At 38.5% G+C, this 18,942-nt stretch overlaps 2 protein-coding genes across 3 annotated transcripts in view; one reads left to right on the plus strand and one right to left on the minus strand.

Annotated features, from left to right (window-relative positions):
* The window catches only part of LOC117392673 (protein EFR3 homolog B), a 26,902-nt gene extending 15,430 nt beyond the window's left edge, over positions 1-11,472 (plus strand). Inside the window, exons 9-25 of one of the 2 annotated variants that reach the window (XR_008649242.1) lie at positions 150-228; positions 976-1,111; positions 1,307-1,468; positions 1,750-1,855; positions 1,956-2,007; positions 2,185-2,357; positions 2,427-2,502; positions 2,885-3,046; positions 7,056-7,187; positions 7,257-7,324; positions 7,401-7,528; positions 8,240-8,331; positions 8,409-8,457; positions 8,598-8,704; positions 8,786-8,835; positions 8,945-9,504; positions 9,874-11,472. Coding sequence is in view for 1 of the 2 variants with exons in the window: in XM_033990797.2 (XP_033846688.1) it covers positions 150-228; positions 976-1,111; positions 1,307-1,468; positions 1,750-1,855; positions 1,956-2,007; positions 2,185-2,357; positions 2,427-2,502; positions 2,885-3,046; positions 7,056-7,187; positions 7,257-7,324; positions 7,401-7,528; positions 8,240-8,331; positions 8,409-8,457; positions 8,598-8,704; positions 8,786-8,835; positions 8,945-9,050 (1,678 nt within the window). In the remaining variant the exon portion in view is untranslated. Of the gene's footprint in view, positions 1-149; positions 229-975; positions 1,112-1,306; positions 1,469-1,749; positions 1,856-1,955; positions 2,008-2,184; positions 2,358-2,426; positions 2,503-2,884; positions 3,047-7,055; positions 7,188-7,256; positions 7,325-7,400; positions 7,529-8,239; positions 8,332-8,408; positions 8,458-8,597; positions 8,705-8,785; positions 8,836-8,944; positions 9,505-9,873 lie in introns of those variants that run through there. The other variant, XM_033990797.2, reaches the window with a different exon arrangement.
* LOC117392492 (pro-opiomelanocortin-like) lies at positions 10,926-17,574 on the minus strand. Its single transcript, XM_055232371.1, has 3 exons — positions 17,470-17,574; positions 14,091-14,227; positions 10,926-13,059 (listed from the first exon to the last, which is right to left on the minus strand). The coding sequence occupies exons 2-3, from the start codon at positions 14,208-14,210 to the stop codon at positions 12,511-12,513; spliced, it is 669 nt and encodes a 222-aa protein (XP_055088346.1). The 5' UTR covers positions 14,211-14,227; positions 17,470-17,574; the 3' UTR covers positions 10,926-12,510.
* Positions 17,575-18,942: the final 1,368 nt, after the last annotated feature.

Genomic DNA, 18,942 nt, shown 5'->3' on the forward strand with positions numbered 1-18,942 from the left:
AATATTCAGTGTACTGATACTCACACACACACAAAAGCAGGGCAGATGCATACACTTCACCAGAGTCCTTCCATACTAAACTTGAGTTATTTTGACATTCTGGTGCAGAATATTAAGAGTTAACTCAGATTTTTCTTTCCTCTTTATAGGCACTTGGATAATCACTGTCTATGGGAGGGGAAGACATTTGCAGTGCGCTGCTTTAAAATAATCATGTACTCTATCCAGGTAAATCATACTTAACTAAGGCTAATTTTGTAAAGACATATAACTGTCCTGAAGTTAGTATAAGTTTGTAAGTGTTAGAGAATTTCCATTTCTTTGCTGTACTTAGAGCACTCACTACTAGCTCAGTCCCTGTTTTCTTAGCCTACGTCATCAGAGGTATAATACTCCCTACAACAGAAGCATGGCCAGACTGGACTGTACTAGGCTGTAAAGGGCAACACTATCACAGTGTCTTGAAGGTTCAAGTCTCCGAGTGCTAGGTCCCGTACTGACGGTAAATAAACTTCTTGTAGTAGCCTGAGAGTTGAAGAGAAGAGGCATGACGCTGGAGATCTAACAGGAGAAGTTTATTTACCATCAGTACTGGGACCCAGCGCCTTAAAACATAAACTCTCAGAAAGTGAGTGCCCTCAGTACAGCACAGAAATGGAATTTCTCTAACAGTAAGTAAATAAGGACTGACCACTGAGATCAGCTCTCAATGTGCCACACAGATTACAAAATAGAGACAATATAAAACATTACACACACAATATATAAATGCAGAGTAAATGTAAACAACAATACTCATGAAACAATATATGAGCCCATTCAAGTAAAATTAGCTTTTATCTTCATTTCTTCCTCAGTTCTCTTCTGAATGCAAAACACACATTTTTCATCCATTAATTCACTTTAGCTATGAAAGTCTTGTATTCCTACTTATTAAATTTGATGTGTATTTACTTATTTTAACTTTCTTTTCAGTCACAGCATTCACACTTGGTCATTCAGCAGCTCCTGGGTCACCTGGACGCCAACAGTAAGAACTCTGCGACGGTGCGGGCTGGGATCGTGGAGGTTCTACTGGAGGCCGCTGCCATCGCTGCTAGTGGCTCTGTGGGTGAGTGGTGTCTTCCTCTCTCCTCTTTCTCTTCAGAGGAGGGACAGGGGAGAGAAAGACAGACCTCCCCAGTTTCTCCCCTCTCTCTCCTCTTTCTCCTTTCTCTCTCTTCTCTCCCTCTCTTCCCTCTACCGTCTTGCTGTACAATCTGACTGGTCAAACAGAAGCTCAGTTTTGATGTTGCTTTTTGTCCAGGGCCCACCGTGCTGGAAGTCTTTAACACCCTTCTGAGGCAGCTGCGTCTCAGTGTGGATTATGAACTGACCGGGACATATGACGGCAGCACCAACATCGGCACCAAGATCATCAAAGCTCACGAGGAGAGGCAGCTCCAGGAGGCAGTCATTCGGACCATTGGTGACTTTGCAGTTTATATCCCATCATAAATAAGAAACCTTAGTAAATCCTTTGACAGAAAATGTAAAAGAAAAATGTGTCCAAATACTGATATGTTGAAAAAAAACTTTGCTATTTCATGTTGTAGGGAAGACAATTAATTGCAATATCACACTTTATTTTATTGTATTTAATTGTATTTTATTTAAATACTGTAATACACATATTTAACATGAATCTTCCAAGTGAAAATAATTATTTTGTTTTATAAAATTTATTGATAACCCTGCCCATGTTTACAGGTTCTTTTGCCAATACATTACCAACTTACCAGAGGTCAGAGGTTATGCTCTTCATTTTGGGAAAGATTCCTGGACTTCACCCTACACTGCCCCCTTCTGGCTCTGGGTGAGTTCATAAGATAAAGTAAAAGAAGGTTACAAATTCTCAAAAATCTCTTCAAATTTAAATAATATTTCTGTTTTTGTTTTTTGTTTTTTATTTACAGACCCGATGGCACTAGAATGATTCAGGTTATGTTGCTCAAGTCTTTAGTGCAGGTAAATGTTATTGCTCTTATTCATTTCTAACAACCTACACACTGAAAAAAATGTTAAAAATAGGCACAATTTTCACACTTTGTAAAAGACCAGTTCAAGCACATTTTCTGCAGTATACACTTAACTCATCACATTTGCGCGTTCTGAAAATCACTTGTCTGCACTTTTTCTAATCAGGTAACAGCAGGTTATGAGACCACCAACATGCTAACCGCTATGCCCAGCTCGTTCCTGGAGCCACTGCTGTCCCTATCTCTCACTGAGGACCCTGAGGTACGTCTGTTGGTGCTGCAAATTCTGCTTAGCCTCATCGACAGGCACGATAACAGGCCCAAGTTCTCCAATGTCAGGTAAGTTAATGGTTTGTAATGTGAATGCAAAGTTTGAGTTATTTTTCACTGTTAATTTCATTTGTGCAGTATCATCTCTGACATCTCGGTGCTCAAACTCAAAGTGGACAAGTGTTCCCGACAGGACAACTTGTTCATGAAAAAGGTATAATTACTATTAAGGTCAACTAGACCCAGAATTTTTTTTATTTCTGTTTAGTCACACTTAAGAAAATATTTTGCTTCCATTGGATTTTGATTGCAATAATATTATCAAGAAAAAGGACTAGAAGAAAGGACTTCTTTTGAAAGGGTTTTGTTTTTGGTCCAAAAACAATGCCACATCTAACAAAAAATTAACCAGGAATAAACTAAATATCAAATTCAATCGACCCACATAGAGTACATGAGGAAGAAGCTTATCTACAGAAAACTGGACTAAACTAGATTATAAGCCCAATCACGATGCCATATTCAAACAGTATAATATTTTGCAGAGACATGTTGCTACATTGTGACTCATGATTGTTTGCTTGTTGCGGTGTCAGCATGGGCAGCAGCTTTACCGACACATCTACTTGGGCTGTAAAGAGCAGAGCAGCGGACGGGAGCATTACCAGACCCTCTTCACTCTGCTGGCTCTGCTTAGTGTGGAGCTGGCCAACGAGGAGGTCGTAGTGGACCTTATTCGCCTCTCACTCGCCTTACAGGTATCGACTTCATTTATTATATATTATATAACATATTATTTAAGAGGTTCTAGAGTTTTATTATGTCATCATTTTAGATGGGTCCTCCATCTGAAAGGTGCCTGTATAACTGTATGGGAGACTTACTGATATGATGAAATATCCAAACTTATGGTCCACAATTGCTGAATTTTACTATTGTTGGAGATTGAGTCCATATTAATCCTATGTCTTAAAATTCTTTCACCTGACAACAATCACATCTTTAATGTTAAACATTGGCACCTCATTCTGCAGCCAATGTGAAAAAATACTTTCACCATAGAACTGTGACCTGTCCTCCAGCTTAGTTTCAAACTATGTGCATCGTCTGTCTGTATCAAATCAAATCAAATCAAACTTTATTTATATAGCACTTTTTCATACAAAAAAAAGTAACACAAAGTGCTTTACAAAGCATTAAAATCAGTCCCACCCACCAAACCCACCCAGCCACCCGACAGCCCAACAACCCAACCCCAACACATCAATGATCATAACCAAACAACCCCCCACCCCAACACACACTCCCACCCCCCACCTCAACACATGTTAAAATACCTCAGTTTCATTTAAAATATGTTTAAGTGAAACAGGCTGGATAAAGATGAACCAGATGAGAGAGCGCCACCAGAGGAACCATCTGCACCAGGAACAGGGTCACCCACAGCCACAGGACACCAGCCCAGGGCCCAGAGAAGAGATGAGGTCAAGACCAAACCTCCAGGGCCCACGAGCCAGGGCCCAGCAGCCACAGCCAACCACAGCTCCCGGTGCAGAGGGCTCCTCAGAGGAAACACTGGCAAATCTAAAATGATTAAAAATAATAAAATAAGTCAAACCTAATAAATAAGTCAATAAATAATAAAATAAATAATAAAATAATCAATAAATAATAAAATAAATCAAAACTAAACAAGTAAATAAAACATAAGTAAAACATGAACACACTAGCCAGCCTAAATAAGACTAAATAAATAGAGAAGTAAACTAAAATGATAAATACTAATCAAAAGCTATGCTAAAAAGATGGGTCTTGAGCCTGCTTTTAAAAACCTGAATGTTCTCTGCGGCCCTGAGGTCCTCCGGCAGGCTGTTCCATAGACGGGGGCCATAAAACTGGAAAGAGGCCTCTCCATGCGTGTGTGTCCTGACTTTGGGAATGACTAGGAGCCTGCTGCCGGAGGAGCGCAGGGGCCGCGAGGGTTCATAGGATAAAAGCAGTTCTGTAAGATAAGAAGGCCCAAGACCATTAAGACATTTAAAAACCAGTAAAAGAACTTTAAAATCGATCCTGAAACACACAGGGAGCCAATGCAGGGATTCTAATACCGGTGTAATGTGGTCCCGCCCCCTGGTCTTAGTCAGGACACGTGCTGCTGAATTTTGTAATAATTGTAGACCTGAAATCGCCTTTTTGGGAAGACCAGAGAGCAGGGCATTACAGTAGTCTATACGACTGGTGATAAAAGCATGCATCAGCGTCTCTGTGTTGGCCCGAGAGAGAATGGGACGGACTCTGGCTATGTTTTTCAAATGGTAAAAACCAATTTTTGTGATGTTTTTAATGTGTGGAATAAAAGTCAGCTCAGAGTCAAAAATAACGCCCAGGTTTCTTACTTGTGATGATGGATTAAAAGACTGTGACTGTAATTTGGGTAAAAGTTTCTCTCTCTGGGCCTCAGGACCGATGATTAAAACCTCAGTTTTGTCCTGGTTAAGCTGGAGGAAGTTTTCTGCCATCCAGGATTTGATGTCTAAAATACAGTTAAAAAGAGCATCCACTGGGCTGGTGTCATCAGGAGACATGGAGATGTAAAGCTGTGTATCATCTGCATAGCTGTGGAAGCTGATTCCATGTCTCCTGATGACATCACCAAGAGGGAGCATGTACAGGTTAAAAAGTATAGGACCTAAAATGGAACCCTGGGGCACACCACATGTGATTTTATGAACCTGAGAGGAGTAGGTGTCTAAGCTTACCATAAATGTTCTGTCTGTGAGGTAGGAAGTAAACCATTTGTGTACAGTACCAGAGAGGCCGACCAGGTGTTTGAGTCTGTTTAAAAGAATAGTGTGGTCTACTGTATCAAAGGCAGCGCTTAGATCCAGTAGAACCAACACTGTCACCTGTTTAGAATCATAATTTAGTCTAAAATCATTTAAAATCTTTGTCAAGGCTGTCTCTGTACTGTGGTTTACTCTAAAACCAGACTGACATTCTTCAAGAATGTTCTGTGTGTTTAAAAAATAATTAAGCTGGGTAAAAACAAGTTTTTCTAAAATTTTGCTTAAAAATGGTAAGTTAGACACTGGTCTGTAATTGTTGAAGTCATTAAAATCTAAATTGCTCTTCTTCAGCAGGGGCCTCACCACTGCAGCTTTAAAGGCAGTGGGAAAGACCCCTGTCTGAAGAGAGTAGTTCATCATGTTTAAAAGCTCGTCTCTAAAAGATTCATAAAATGACTTGAAGAACCGTGTTGGAATGGGGTCAACAAGACATGTGGTGGGTCTCACTGAGGAGAAAACTTCATCAAGCCTCTCAGCATTAACCAGGACAAAGCTGTCCAGTGTTTCCTCTGGTAAAGACAAACAATCAGATGTGTTAAAAACAGTGGTTTGGTTAGATAAAATGTCACATCTGATTTTGTTTATCTTTCCCATGAAGTGCTCTGCAAACCGCTCACAAAGGGAGTCAGTGGGAGGGAGTTTGGAGTTGTTAAGAACAGGGTTAGTGAGATGGTCGATAGTGGAGAAAAGAATTTTGGGGTTGTTTTTATTGTTTGTGATTAGTTTGGAGAAATATGAGTTTCTATTGTTTCTGATGGCATTATTATATGTTTTTAGATGTTGGGTGTACATTTGAAAGTTAATTGTGATTTTGTTTTTCCTCCATTTTCTTTCTGCCCTTCTGCAGTTTCGTTTAAGTTGTTTTATTGATTCAGTTTTCCATGGTGCTGCAGGTTTGGGGGGGGCCTTGCTTAATTTAAGAGGAGCAACTGTATCTAAAGTGGATTGAAGTTTGCTGTTAAAATCATCAACAATAAAATCACAGGAGGCAGGTAAAACAATTGGAGGAGTGTTCTCTAAAATTTGAATAAAATTTGCAGCCACTTCAGGGGTAAGATGACGCTTCCTCACAGTTCTCACAGAGGTCTCCCGCTGAATAAAACCAGTGATATTAAAAAACACACAGAAATGATCTGACACAGCCAGGTCAACAACAGAGGACACACTCGCAGACAGGCCATGAGTGATGACCAAGTCCAGAGTGTGTCCTCTGTTGTGAGTTGGCTGTGTCACATGCTGGGTAAAATACATGTAATTAAGAACATTTAAAAATTCCCTTGCAACAGGGTCTAAAATATCTACATGTAAATTAAAATCACCGGTTAAAATAATCATATTGTAAGAATTATGTAGAATTGATAAAAATTCCGAAAATTCATTGATAAAAATACAGCACTTTTTTGGTGGTCTGTAAATTGTTACTGCTAAAATTTGTGGGTTATTAAAAACAACTGCGTGGTATTCGAAACTCTTAAAATTATTAAATAAAATAGGTTTGGTGGCCAGAGTATAGGTTTGGTGGCCAGAGTACAGAGTTGCTCATAAGTTACTAAATGAATGACATTTTTTTCCTTACAATTTTCTATTTAATATGTTTCTTAATATGATTTATGTGACTATAAACAAGACTCTCCAAGTCTTTGCTCCAAACCACATACTTTTACTAACAGAAGATTGGGTTAAGTTATGTTCAGTTCAGTTTTAATTTTGAAAGAGAAACAAAGGCCTTGACTCTCTTGAATCTCAAAACAGGCTTGTAAATGTGGAGCTTTTAATTACACCCATTGTATTTTGTGTTGTCAGACTGTAATTCAAAGCATTGCTCCCAACATCGAACATTGTAATCTTGTAAATGTAAATTATCTTACAATCTGGACATTGTGTACGTCTGTACCAGAAAATGTTTTTTAAATTTTCTCAGGACCTAGCTCTGTCCAATGACGAGGGGCTGCCTGTTTATAACCGCTGTGCTGTTCATGCCCTTGTGGCCGCCTACCTCAACCTCATCTGTCAGCTCACCACTGTTCCCACTTTCTGCCAACACATACATGAGGTCAGTACATTCAGTATTTCAGAATAACTTTATTTATTTGAAAAATGTCAACCATGTTTTAATCAACAGGTGATTGAGGTGAGGCAAAAGGAAAGCTCCCATCTCTTACCAGAGGACGTATTCATCGACAAGCCAAAGTATGTTTTCACATTAGACATTGGTTAATACCAGATGTACTGTTGATAGCTTCTCACTAGTCACTGTGTTTTTCAGACTGCCCTCTTCACTGGAGAAAGTGGAAGGCGATGTTTTGTTCCTTCAATCCAAAATCACTGAGGTCCTCGGAGGCAGTGGCTACAACACAGAGCGGCTGGGTACTCCTTATGTGCCGCAGTACACAGGTGAGAATGTATTTCACATGTGGTAAATCTGTTACCTAGCCAACAGAACCATACGTTTTGACTAAACTTTACAAAAATGAATGGATCTGGAACTGTACCCCTGAGTCCAGAAGGCGTGATTGAAAGTAGGATTAACCAACAAGAGAGATATATGCTCCATCACAGTAAAAACAAACATGACAGTTTAGGAGTAAAAAAGGTAAAAAATTACACAGATGACTGAGAAACAATCAAAGCACCAAACTCTTATTTATCTTAGGTAAAAAAGATATATATTTTGATCTGAATAGTACAAAAAATTCCGAGAAGAGACGTTGACCACATTGGGAAACGTGCTACAAATTAGTGGCTGTGGTTGGACCGTCCCACGGTACGACGGGGATTTTTCATGCTCAATGGTCCCATTCCAGACCCTGGATTCAAACAGAATATAGAAGGGACTTGCTGATCTCACGCAAAGAAAACAAGAATTTTTGGGTGTACTGGCATTCAGTTTCTACAATTTGGCATGGTCCCCTTAGATATAACCCTGTAAAGATCTTTTGGTTATTCAACACAAAATAAACTTAAAAATGAACAACAATTACAATAAAATCATACCAGATTATTAGAAAAGGATCCTATAATTTTTGGAATGTTGCCCAGCCTAGCTCATACTGTACCTAACTTCTTCATTACTTCCATGATACATAAACATTTTTCTTACCACAGATGAGGACCGTCTGTCAAAGAGGAAGAGTATTGGGGAAACCATCTCACTGCAGGTTGAAGTGGAGTCTCGAAATAGTCCAGAGAAAGAAGAGGTAATTCAGAAAATGTACTTCAAACTGCACATGTATCTGTAATAGAATTTGTATATCAATATTTCTGTTTTATGCAGAGAACACCAGCAGAAGAAATCACATTTGAAACACTCAAGAATGCTATTGGTATGTACACTTAAGTCTGTTGTTTTGTTTCTGGCATTATTATTATTCATATCAACCAGTCCAGAGTGTAAGATTGATGCAAAATGTATCAAAAACCTGTAAGTTCTGTATTAAAATTGTTTGTGTGTGGCTCCTCCTAGTGGACAGTGTTGGGATGGAAGAGCAGGAAAGGGAGCGCCGGAGGCAAGTTGTGGAGAAGTTTCAGAAAGCTCCTTTTGAAGAGATAGCGGCTCACTGCGGTGCCAGGGTATGTTATAAGTCATGTTAATTTATTATTTGTCACTCTTCTTTTTATTTTTTTAAGTCATTATTTGTCTTGTTGTTTTAGGCCATGATGCTGCAAAGCAAACTTAACCAGATCTTTGAGATTACAATCAGGTACACACTGTTCTCTTAGATGTTTCCATGAAAACTGCATAAATATTTAGTTTTGAGTGAGTTCTGACATGAAGATAACTGACTGTATTTATTGTGCTCTTTTGTCTAGACCACCTCCAAGTCCATCTGGAACCATTTCATCGGGTTATGGCCAAACACAGAGTCGTTCCATTCCCATATATGAAATGAAGTTCCCTGACCTTTGTGTGTACTAGACGAAAAAACATCCAAAGTATTTGATCTCCACGGCAAAGAGATAAGCCCAGGAAAACAATAGTGTCACCGAGACAGGGCAGTGGTTGTTACAACTGTATTTTGTTAATAATTTACTTAATCTAATTTTCTTAAATTCAGTTTTGTAATTGGTACACTGTGTAAAATATGTGAAGCATTTATTTATTTTAACTGCTATACGATTCGACTTGCTTTTAAAAAATATATATATATATATATCTTAAATTTCAAATGTTATCATCAATTTAACTCATTCTAATTTAAATAAATACATGCTTGAAATATTTTACCCTAATTATTAAATAAGTATTTTTAATAGTTTACCCTAATTATAAGTATTTTTAATAGTTTACCCTAATTATAAGTATTTTTAATAGTTTACCCTAATTATTAAATAACTTTTTTTTTACTACAACCATATTTTTTACAAAGTAAGTTTTACTAAAAAGCCAAAAGTAAAATCTATCAACTAACACAAAAAAGTTTAGCAGGAGCTGGTCATCCAAGCCGCTTCTTCAGTTCTGGTGTGATTGCACTGACACTGCTTTATATCTATCTGAAGGGAGGAGCTAACTACACTGAAACTGGAAACAGCTGTTGTTTACGGTTTCTGTCTGTAGGCTAGGTCTATTGTGCTACACTAATTGTGCACTGTGCTTCAGTCATATTTAGCATATTCATTCAACTCTTAATGGGTGCTTTCATACATATTGGCATCCTGGCTAGCTCTATTCTATTTGTTTGCTTTGGGACCTAAAGCAGCAAAACATCTTCACTCCTACAACTTTTTTGTCCAATTGACAGATTTTACTTTTAGCTTTTACTATGGATCGGACCTGGACGACTGAGGGTTTACACATACGACATAAACAACAAACCCTTTTAATACCTGAACATTTTAGGATTTACTTTTTTCATTTAATTTCTCTTTATCTTTTACCATTTTTAATTGACTGAAGACAGCATGCCCTGTAGACAGAAAGTATTGTAAGCACTGATCGTGTTTTTCTAGTATCTGAAAAGACGCCATACTATGTCTCAAATACCTTTTTATGTCGCAGTGTTTGTACTTTTTTACGTTTTTATATGTTTTGATGTGTTCATGTATTTCTCTGCACTGTGCATTAATTTCAAGCTCGGGCACCTGTTTTTAAGTCTTAACTTTATTATTTGCCTTTTAGACTCATTCAGAAGTGCTTTCATTAATATGTTTTTCTTTGCCTTCATAGTTACTACAAGTTACAGTTGAAAGTTACTTATTTTCCCATTTCCATATAAATGTGTATATACAAAGAAATATATGAATTTTAGAGCTGATGTACAGAGATGTTTTGCGTGTATATGCGTATTGTATATCAACTATAATTTTAGACTGCCACTGCATTAAGTTTTTTTAAATTTAAATTTATTGAAATCAAACCAGCAACCAATGACATGATCAAATTTAGACAAAGATAAGATTAGTTGTTTGAAAAGCACAGATCGACACGTCATCTCCTGCTTAAATGCTTGTTTTCTATAAAAGGCTATCTCCGTAGTGTGAGTTCAGGTCTATGCACTATCATTTTGACCTGTAGAGTTACGATTATTACACACTGGATTAACTTTGCACTCTCTCCTTCTTATGCCAAACTGCTGCTGCAGCTTCAGACAGTGCATTGTTCTGCAGATTCAGGCCTAAAGCCATTTATTTGTGTGTCTCATTCCACACACACACTCACACAGGTATGAAATCTAAGTATGATGGCAATAATTTAGCCTGTCTTTTGTATAGAAGTAGTGGACATTGTCTAAAATGTATCTTTTTTGTATGCTGGTCATGATCAAAGATTCTTCTGTGAAATACTGCTTTGGCTGTGACATTTGAAGTAAGTTAAATGATCTGGTGTGTCCCTGATATCATGTCCTTTATAACACTTTTGTTTTGTTTTGTTTTTTACATGTTTGTATTTGTCATGTGCGATGTCCTCTGTCAGTGCAGGTGTGTGTCCGATTGTGGATGGTTTGTCCAAATGTGTCAAAATCCAACTACACTTTAAAAATTGTTTTTCATGTGACCCAGGACCAAGTGAACAAAGAGCATTGTGCAACCTAACTTTGCAATCACTTATGTTTGCTCAAAAATCTAACAACTTGTCAATAAATCTGTGTTTCTGCCTGTTGTCATTGCATAGTGTAATGTAATGGTGAGAGGTTAATCCTTCCTTATTTTGTCATCACAAGTGCAAACTACAAACCAGTGTCTGTTATGTGATTTAGGTCATACTTCTGTGAAATTTGCACTTTAAAAGCTGGATACACTTCTGACAAAGGCAGCTTTGATGAGGAGAAAATGCCTTATGAGTGTCATACTTGACTGTGCATGCTCTGTTGCCCTGTTGAACAATAAATGGATAAGATTGATTCTTGTGTTGCGTTTATCCTCCCTGTGAGTCAAGTATTTTTCAGCTATCTCAATGATGTAACTAATGTAGCTGTGGGCTCAGGTCTTATTCAGGTCAAAAGATGCAGAATTAATTTTTTGGGGTAAAAAAAAAAGTGTATTTTCAACAGTAGCTAAGTTGGTAGAGGGTTTGTTCACTGATCTGAAGGTTGGTGGTTCAAATCCCGCTCTTGGTATAAACATCATTGATTAAGCTGTCAGATCCATAAACCCACAGGTAGATGGTGTGATTCCAGCTCCCACGATGAATGCTGTCATTGTGTCCTTGGGCAAGACACTTAAGCTCTTTGCCCCCACTAGCTGCGTATGAATGTGTGTGTGAATGTGTGAGTGCTTCCATGATGTAAAGCTCTTTGAGTACCTTGAAGATAGGAAAGCACTATACAAAAATGAGTGAGTTCACCTCTGTGCCCTTTTATTTGCTTTGGCCTGCCCACTTTACTCATAGATAAACAGTCTGGGATAAAAGGTTGTGCTGAAATGACCTTTCTTCCTGCAGAGGGTTAAAAAGACTCAGCGGGGGAAGGTGAGTGGAGGTATTTTCAATGGCCCAAAACCAGAAAGACTAAACTCTTCCTCTAGAGGAAATTGCAATGTCTCGTATAAAATGACAACTATTAAACTAAAGCTTGCCATATATTTCTTTTAATGCATCGATTTACAAAAAATAACACAGTAAGTAAACTGTATGTTTTTGATATGCTCTAAGTACATTTACAACTAGCTCAGCTTATTCCAATCTTCAGACTTTCCTGTAGATTCACGAGAAAAAAAAATATAACAAAGGCCTTTCAAGTCATGGGCACGGACAGAGTGGATGGTGGATGCGTGATTGCTTTATTGAGCTTGAAATTTCCCGTTATCTGGCCTCAGAGGTTCTGGATATGTTGTTGAGAATCTTTGGCCCAGAGGACATTGTACTAAGGAGAGTGACTTTTTTCAGATGTTCTGTAGACCTACTAACATGCAAAAGACACACCCCAACCCACGTGACGGACTTATCCCACCATCCTCGCCATATCTTTGGCCATAAAGTTCCTGAGGAGCTTGGTCAGTGGGCTCTGCGGCTTCTCCTCCTGCCACTGCTTCAGAAAGTTGCCGTTTCGTTTCGTTGCAGGTGGACTCCCCCATCTGAAGTGGCTCATGCGGTACGTGCCGTCCTTCCTCTCCTGTTGGCTGTACGGCGTGTAGGATGACTTTGCGCGCAGTCCTTGTTGCGCGTCTCCGTTGCGCTTCTCGTAGGCTCTGAGTTGCCTTCTCCGGGCATGCAACGGGGAGACGCCTTCGACAGAGCCTCCTCCTTCTAGGGAGGAGGCGAAGACTTTAACAGGCCTGCGTTTACGGCCGGACGGTTTGCCCCAGCGGAAGTGCTCCATGGAGTAGGAGCGCCTCTCGTTGCTGTGGCTGTCCGGTCTGACGGCCTTTAGGGTCCGGTCGTCGGATGTTAGGTCGTTCTGCACCAGACCGAGAGGCGCGTCTGCATCGTCAACATCTGTGCTCTGTGGGTTGTCATTGTGCATCTCAGACATGCACACCTGAATGCACTCCTGCGTGGGGACAAATATGGATTCATTGATAGGCAGCATGTTCATTTTCCCCATAGGCCATCATGATTCCTAGCCCACTTCTATTGATACTAGGCATTGCTGTTTACAATAATAACACAATAATAATACGCAAGGTCGTTGAAATGTCTTGCCTAGGGACTAGGGCCGGCCCAGCCTATAAACAGACTAATCAGCTGCTTAGGGCCCCAAGACCACCAAGGGTCCCCAAGAGCCCATACATTTATATTAAAAATAATATATTATATCAGGTTTTATTGGAAACAGGGCCTGTGTGTTTACAGCAGTCTGAATATCCCTCTCAAACAATTACATTTGTTTTATATCTATAGTAGCAAAATATCTACTGCTGCTTACGTTTGTTTTTGAACCAGGCATAGGTGAGCGCAGCTATGTGTTTACACTGGTGCAAGGACCCTTTATATTGCAAATTTAAGCCCACTGTCCCCAACTGGAACACATTAAAATCCACCAGAAACTTGCCTAGACTTTTAAAACTCTTGATCCCCCTTATATGTTTGTGTACTGTTCTTGTGACTGTGGTAGCTGTGACACACTGGATGTTTTTAGTCTGATGTTGGTCGTATAAATACAAATACAACTGGTCAAAGTGGTGAGAGCAGAGTCATAATGTTGTCAAATGTGAATCACCCATAGCTGAGCCAGAAGGCATCCGCTGTCGGGGGCCCCAGAGATAAAGTATGTACTAATTCAAGCCAAGTTGGTGGATGAGCGCATTAAGCACTGTTGCCCCAGTTTTACATATTTTGATTTGTAATTTGATTTGACATCTCTTGATATATGAAAAAGACACTATTAATAATTAAGAACACATGCACAAACATTGAGAACGGAACATGTTTATGAAATATTCATTAGTTTAGGTTTACTTTTTTTGTGTGTGAAGATTTCGAGAGCCACTGAATGAAAAGACTGACCTCTCAATGCATGAGCCTAACCAAATGAACCAAAGTGAAGTCATTGACTGCGCTGTGTCCGCTGCCCTCACTCACCAGGATGCGCTGCTTGTTACTCAGGTTGGCACAGACAGAGCTCTGCCAGCACTCGGAGCCCCCGGAGGAGTAGCACACGTGGGCTGTCACTGCCACGAGGAACCAGGACAAAGGCAACATCTTCAGCCCGGCCCGTCCTACAGTGCACAGGAGAGATTTAACACCAGAGCCCTCAGGAAGCCAGTCTTATGTAAGCTTCAACAACAGTAAACATGTGTTTTAACAAGCACTGCAATGAGTCAATGCAATAATCACATTGTATATTGGTTATATTATAAGGGTCAAATATGAACACAAAATGAATATAATCTTTCAAAAACAATGCTACATTCAACAATCTCAAGAACTTGAAATGTTTTCCATCAGCTTGTCACAAAAAGTAAGCCTATGGTATCTGTGGGTGGGAAAATGTCTGGAATATGAGATGTGTTATTAAATACATCTTGTAGATATTTTGAAAAGTATTCTAAAAGTCTCTAAAAGATACTCCAGTATCTGTGTTATGAATTGCTGCATGCAGTTGATCCCTGTTGGCATTCCTTTTAAATTGTGCAATTATTGTTGTTTTATTTCAATGAGTAAAAATGATCCTTTGTGAATTACATAATGTGATTGTGATGAGATCTAATTGTATCACATGACAGAACTAACCAGGATCCATGCATGACACACACACTGCAGCTACGCAAAGATGAAGCAATCTTCAAAATAATGAAGCATTGATTATTTTATTTTCTCATTGAGATTAACTGACTCCACTGGAGCTGAGAGTAGCCTCAAACTGTGATGTGGCTTGCAGCAAAATCAGCACAAATCTATTGTACTAAAGCAGACATGGGCAAGCTATGGCCCGTGGGCCACACACGGCCCTTTGGGCTTATTAATCTGGCCCGCAGAACGTGACCAAATGTTATTAAAATAGGTAGGTAAGGGTAAACCTTTTTCTGCTGTGTTTATTTAACTAAAATTTAATAAAGCAATCATTAATTTAATTAATGCATTTGGAAAATATTTTGTTTAATGAGCCTTGCATATTCATGCCTTGCTACATGTTACAGGCCAAATATCTAATGTAATATTGTGGCCCCTCTGTCAAAAAGTTTGCCCACCCCTGTACTAAAGTATACTAATCAACACCTTCAGTTGAAACCAGAAGTTTACTTACACTATATAAAAAGACACATATGCTTTTTTTCCTCACTGTCTGACATGAAATTAGACTATACTATATTGTTTTAGGTCAATTAGGATTACCAAAATTATTTCTATTCTACATAATAATGAGAGGATTTTTTTAGACAATTTTTTATTACTTTCTTCAAAGTCAGAAGTTTGAGAAGAAGATTACTTTGCCTTTAAACAGCTTGGGGAAAACCCAAATGATGATGTCATGTCTTTGGAAGCTTCTGATAGGTTTATTGACAACATTTAAGTTAATTAGAGACACATCTGTGGATGGATTTGAAACAGACCTAAAACACACACCTGAAACACACTGGGAAAGTCAAAAGAAATCAGCCAAGATATCAGGAAGAGACTTCCACAAGTCTGGTTTCTCCTTGGGTGCTATTTTCAGATGCTTGGAGGTGCCACGTTGGTCTGTTCAAACTATTATACACAAGTATAAAGACCAGCCATAATACTGCTCAGGAAGGAGACGGGTTCTGTGTTCCAGAGATAAATGTGTTTTGGTCCGAAATGTGCGTATCAACCCAAGAACCAAAGCAAAAGACTTGTGAAGATGCTGCTAAAGGTGGAAACAGTGTCATTTTCCGCAGTGAAATGAATGCTGTACCATCATCATCGTCATGGTCTGAAAGGCTAATCTGCCAGGAAGAAGCCATTACCCCAAAAGAAACATAAAAAAGCCAGATTACAGTTTACAAGTGCACACAGTAACAAAGACCCTGATCCATATTGAAAATTTATAGGACGTGAAAAGGCATGTGTAAGCAAGGCAGCCAACAAACTTGGCTCAGTTACACCGGTTCTGTCTGAAGGAAAGGGCCAAAATTCCTGCCAATTATTGTGAAAAACTTATGGAAGGATTTCCAAAACATTTGACCCAAGTCATACTGTTTAAAGGCAATGGTACCAAATACTATATGAAATATATGTAAACTTCTGACTTTGAAGGAAGTAATGAAAAATTATCTAACAAAAATCCTTCTCTCATTATTATGGCATTTAGCAAATAGAAAAAATAACGTACATAACATTTGTCTGTACATATACATTATGACTGGAAAGCCACCGCTTCCTCTGTGGTGGTATGAGTTTGTATGTTCCTATCCTAAGCATACAAAACCCTATAAGTGTTAATGAGCAACACACGACAACTGTGACATATGACCTCAGTGTATTGCTCTCTACTCTCCCAATACTTGTCCTTGTACATTTGTACATTCATGTGATTTATAAGCTTTTGCACCTCCAAATACAGTTTATCCACTTGTGAATCTCATCCTTTTGCTTGCTCCCAGCCTTTCCATCATTCTAAGATACGACTCCTCTGTGGGGTATCTTCTTTTGTACGTCTGGCAGGAGTCTCCTGCTCCAGTATGACTCACTGAGCACAGCAGTCCAAGCAAACATGATGAGTAAAATCTATGAGGTGCTGTTAAAACACACTCATAGCTCTCCAATGACAGGATTGTATGGAAAACACAGCTGATCTACCCACAGTTCGAAACAATAGATATACATCACCAAGAGAGCAATGATGAACCGTATCAACTAATCTAGGCATTTATGGTGTTACACAAAATGGAGCTCAAAGAGGAATCTTATGGTATGTTACATCGTATGGTATGATCGCTTTATGCAAATCATTGTTAATGTGCAGATTAAAAGGAAAACAATTGTATAAGACTATTGAAAAAATGAAAGAAAAAAGTTTATATTCCAAATAGAAAGCTCACACTATCTGTATATAATTCTCCAATCAGCCTCAAAAGTGAAATTAAAAATCACGGTGCTGCCTTTTTGTTAATGTATTAACAAAAAGACAGCACCTACATAAATGCCTTCAAGCCCATTTGCAACTAAACAGCCTCCCTTTTTAACCTTTGGAATCTTGCAAATAACCTTAAACACTGAGACAAAACAATCACCACTGTAGTACCTTTTAAGTTATGTTATAAAAGAAAATAGACTAAATAATTGTATTTAGCAAGTAGGAGAATAAAAACAAAAACAACTTTCTTCAAAAAATATTGTACAAAAGACACCACTATTAGAATGAGTAACAATTGTACGATTGTTAGAAAAAATCACTACAAAATGTTAAAAGAAATATTTTTACACCATTAAGCAAATCCAATTCATACTTTCTGAATGCTGTATACATTACAAAACAATGGAAGTCATGCATTTTTACCTTTTGGTCTGCTCTCCTCTCTTGTCTCCACAGATCTTTTCAGTGTTTGCTGCGCTCCCAAGTCTCTCTCTTCTGCTCCTCTATGAATGTGCTGTACACTGTAGGAGCGGTTCTGCTGTGAGGACGGCTCTCCCCTTTTATAGCTCACAGCTTTCGGAGCCCGGATGCTGGAACAGGGCCTTGAGTGTGTAATTGAGGTAAAGATATACTGAAGAGAGACTTTGTTTTCTTCATTAAAGGTAAAGCCACCTACGCATTCTTGTAATCAATGGCACCGCGCACGTCACCACACAACAGCCTTTGATACATACTTGTTAAGGCATTGCTCCTACTTACTCCGCCTACTCCCTCCTGGTTGGATAGTTTTTCTTTTTTATGCTATAGCCACCTCCATCATGTTCATTAGGTGACTTGTGTCAATCCCTACCCAAATCCTTCCCAAAGGTCACTGGCTCTCACCTCTCCAGTAGTGTGCAAATCAATTGGGCACTAGGTTTTATTTTAAGTCTGTCTAGTTTCCAACACCAGAAAAAAATATTTGGAAAATTACATTGAAACCCCAGGGTCACTTGGCCTTATGAAGTCTTTCTTACAGTAGTTATTATAATTTTTATGTGTATAATTCTGCAATTCAACATGGTGAAGATATAAAGACAAACTGAATTTTAAAAAGAAAAGGTTCAAATTTTTATTACAGTTAGCTGCAGGGACGTACTCATATGCAAGGACAAGCCAGAGAGAAAAGCACAAGGCTAGTGCTTGATGAGAATGTGTGGTCTCTGCACATAAAACTGATTATAGTGGTTCATTTTTATCTTATCTAATTAAAACACTTGCAAACACAAAGCTCTCTAATAGATATATTTAATTTTGCACAAAATTGACCCTCAATTCCATATATAAACCCATAACAGCCCAATGATCATCTACAGATTAGTAACTGTGTAGTTTCTATTTAAAAAAAAAAAAAAGACTAGATGGGAGCACATTGAAAATGCAAACTTTTTAAATGCTTTGCTATTTGATGAAACATAATTTTTATATTAAAGCAGTTACGAGTAGCACGCTTACCTTCAAAGTTATTATTATTCCAATAAGTTGTGAGTCACACTGAAGAGGAGTTTCAGAAGTAATGATATTTAAAGGTGCTCTATGCACCTACCTCTTCCATGGAGATGTTATTGCTTTGCTTAAAATATTACAGTATTTTTAAGCCATAAAACATAATTTTATTATCTTTTCAACTCCTTTAGCCTCTACTGTTACCAAGCACATTTATCATTTTTTCACCAGCAGTTTTTAGCCAGGAGTCAACCAGCTTTAGCCAGCTGGTTGACCATATATAAACTATAGGAGTGCTATTTGCATTCTGTGTTAGTTCTTGCACACTGTGCTAAGTGACACTTTTGTATTTTTATACACTAGTCCATCACTCAGTTCCTCTTCAAGCTCGTTGTTAAAAGATAAAATGTT

This window comes from Periophthalmus magnuspinnatus, chromosome 24, assembly GCF_009829125.3.
Source record: "Periophthalmus magnuspinnatus isolate fPerMag1 chromosome 24, fPerMag1.2.pri, whole genome shotgun sequence".
NCBI lineage: Eukaryota > Metazoa > Chordata > Actinopteri > Gobiiformes > Gobiidae > Periophthalmus > Periophthalmus magnuspinnatus.

Bases quoted from the DNA above. Each gene is read 5' to 3' on its own strand.
- LOC117392492 (XM_055232371.1), bottom strand. From the start codon at position 14,210: ATGTTGCCTTTGTCCTGGTTCCTCGTGGCAGTGACAGCCCACGTGTGC. The intron at 13,060-14,090 runs GTGAGTGAGGGC...GTCCCCACGCAG, and splicing joins GTAACAAGCAGCGCATCCTG to GAGTGCATTCAGGTGTGCAT.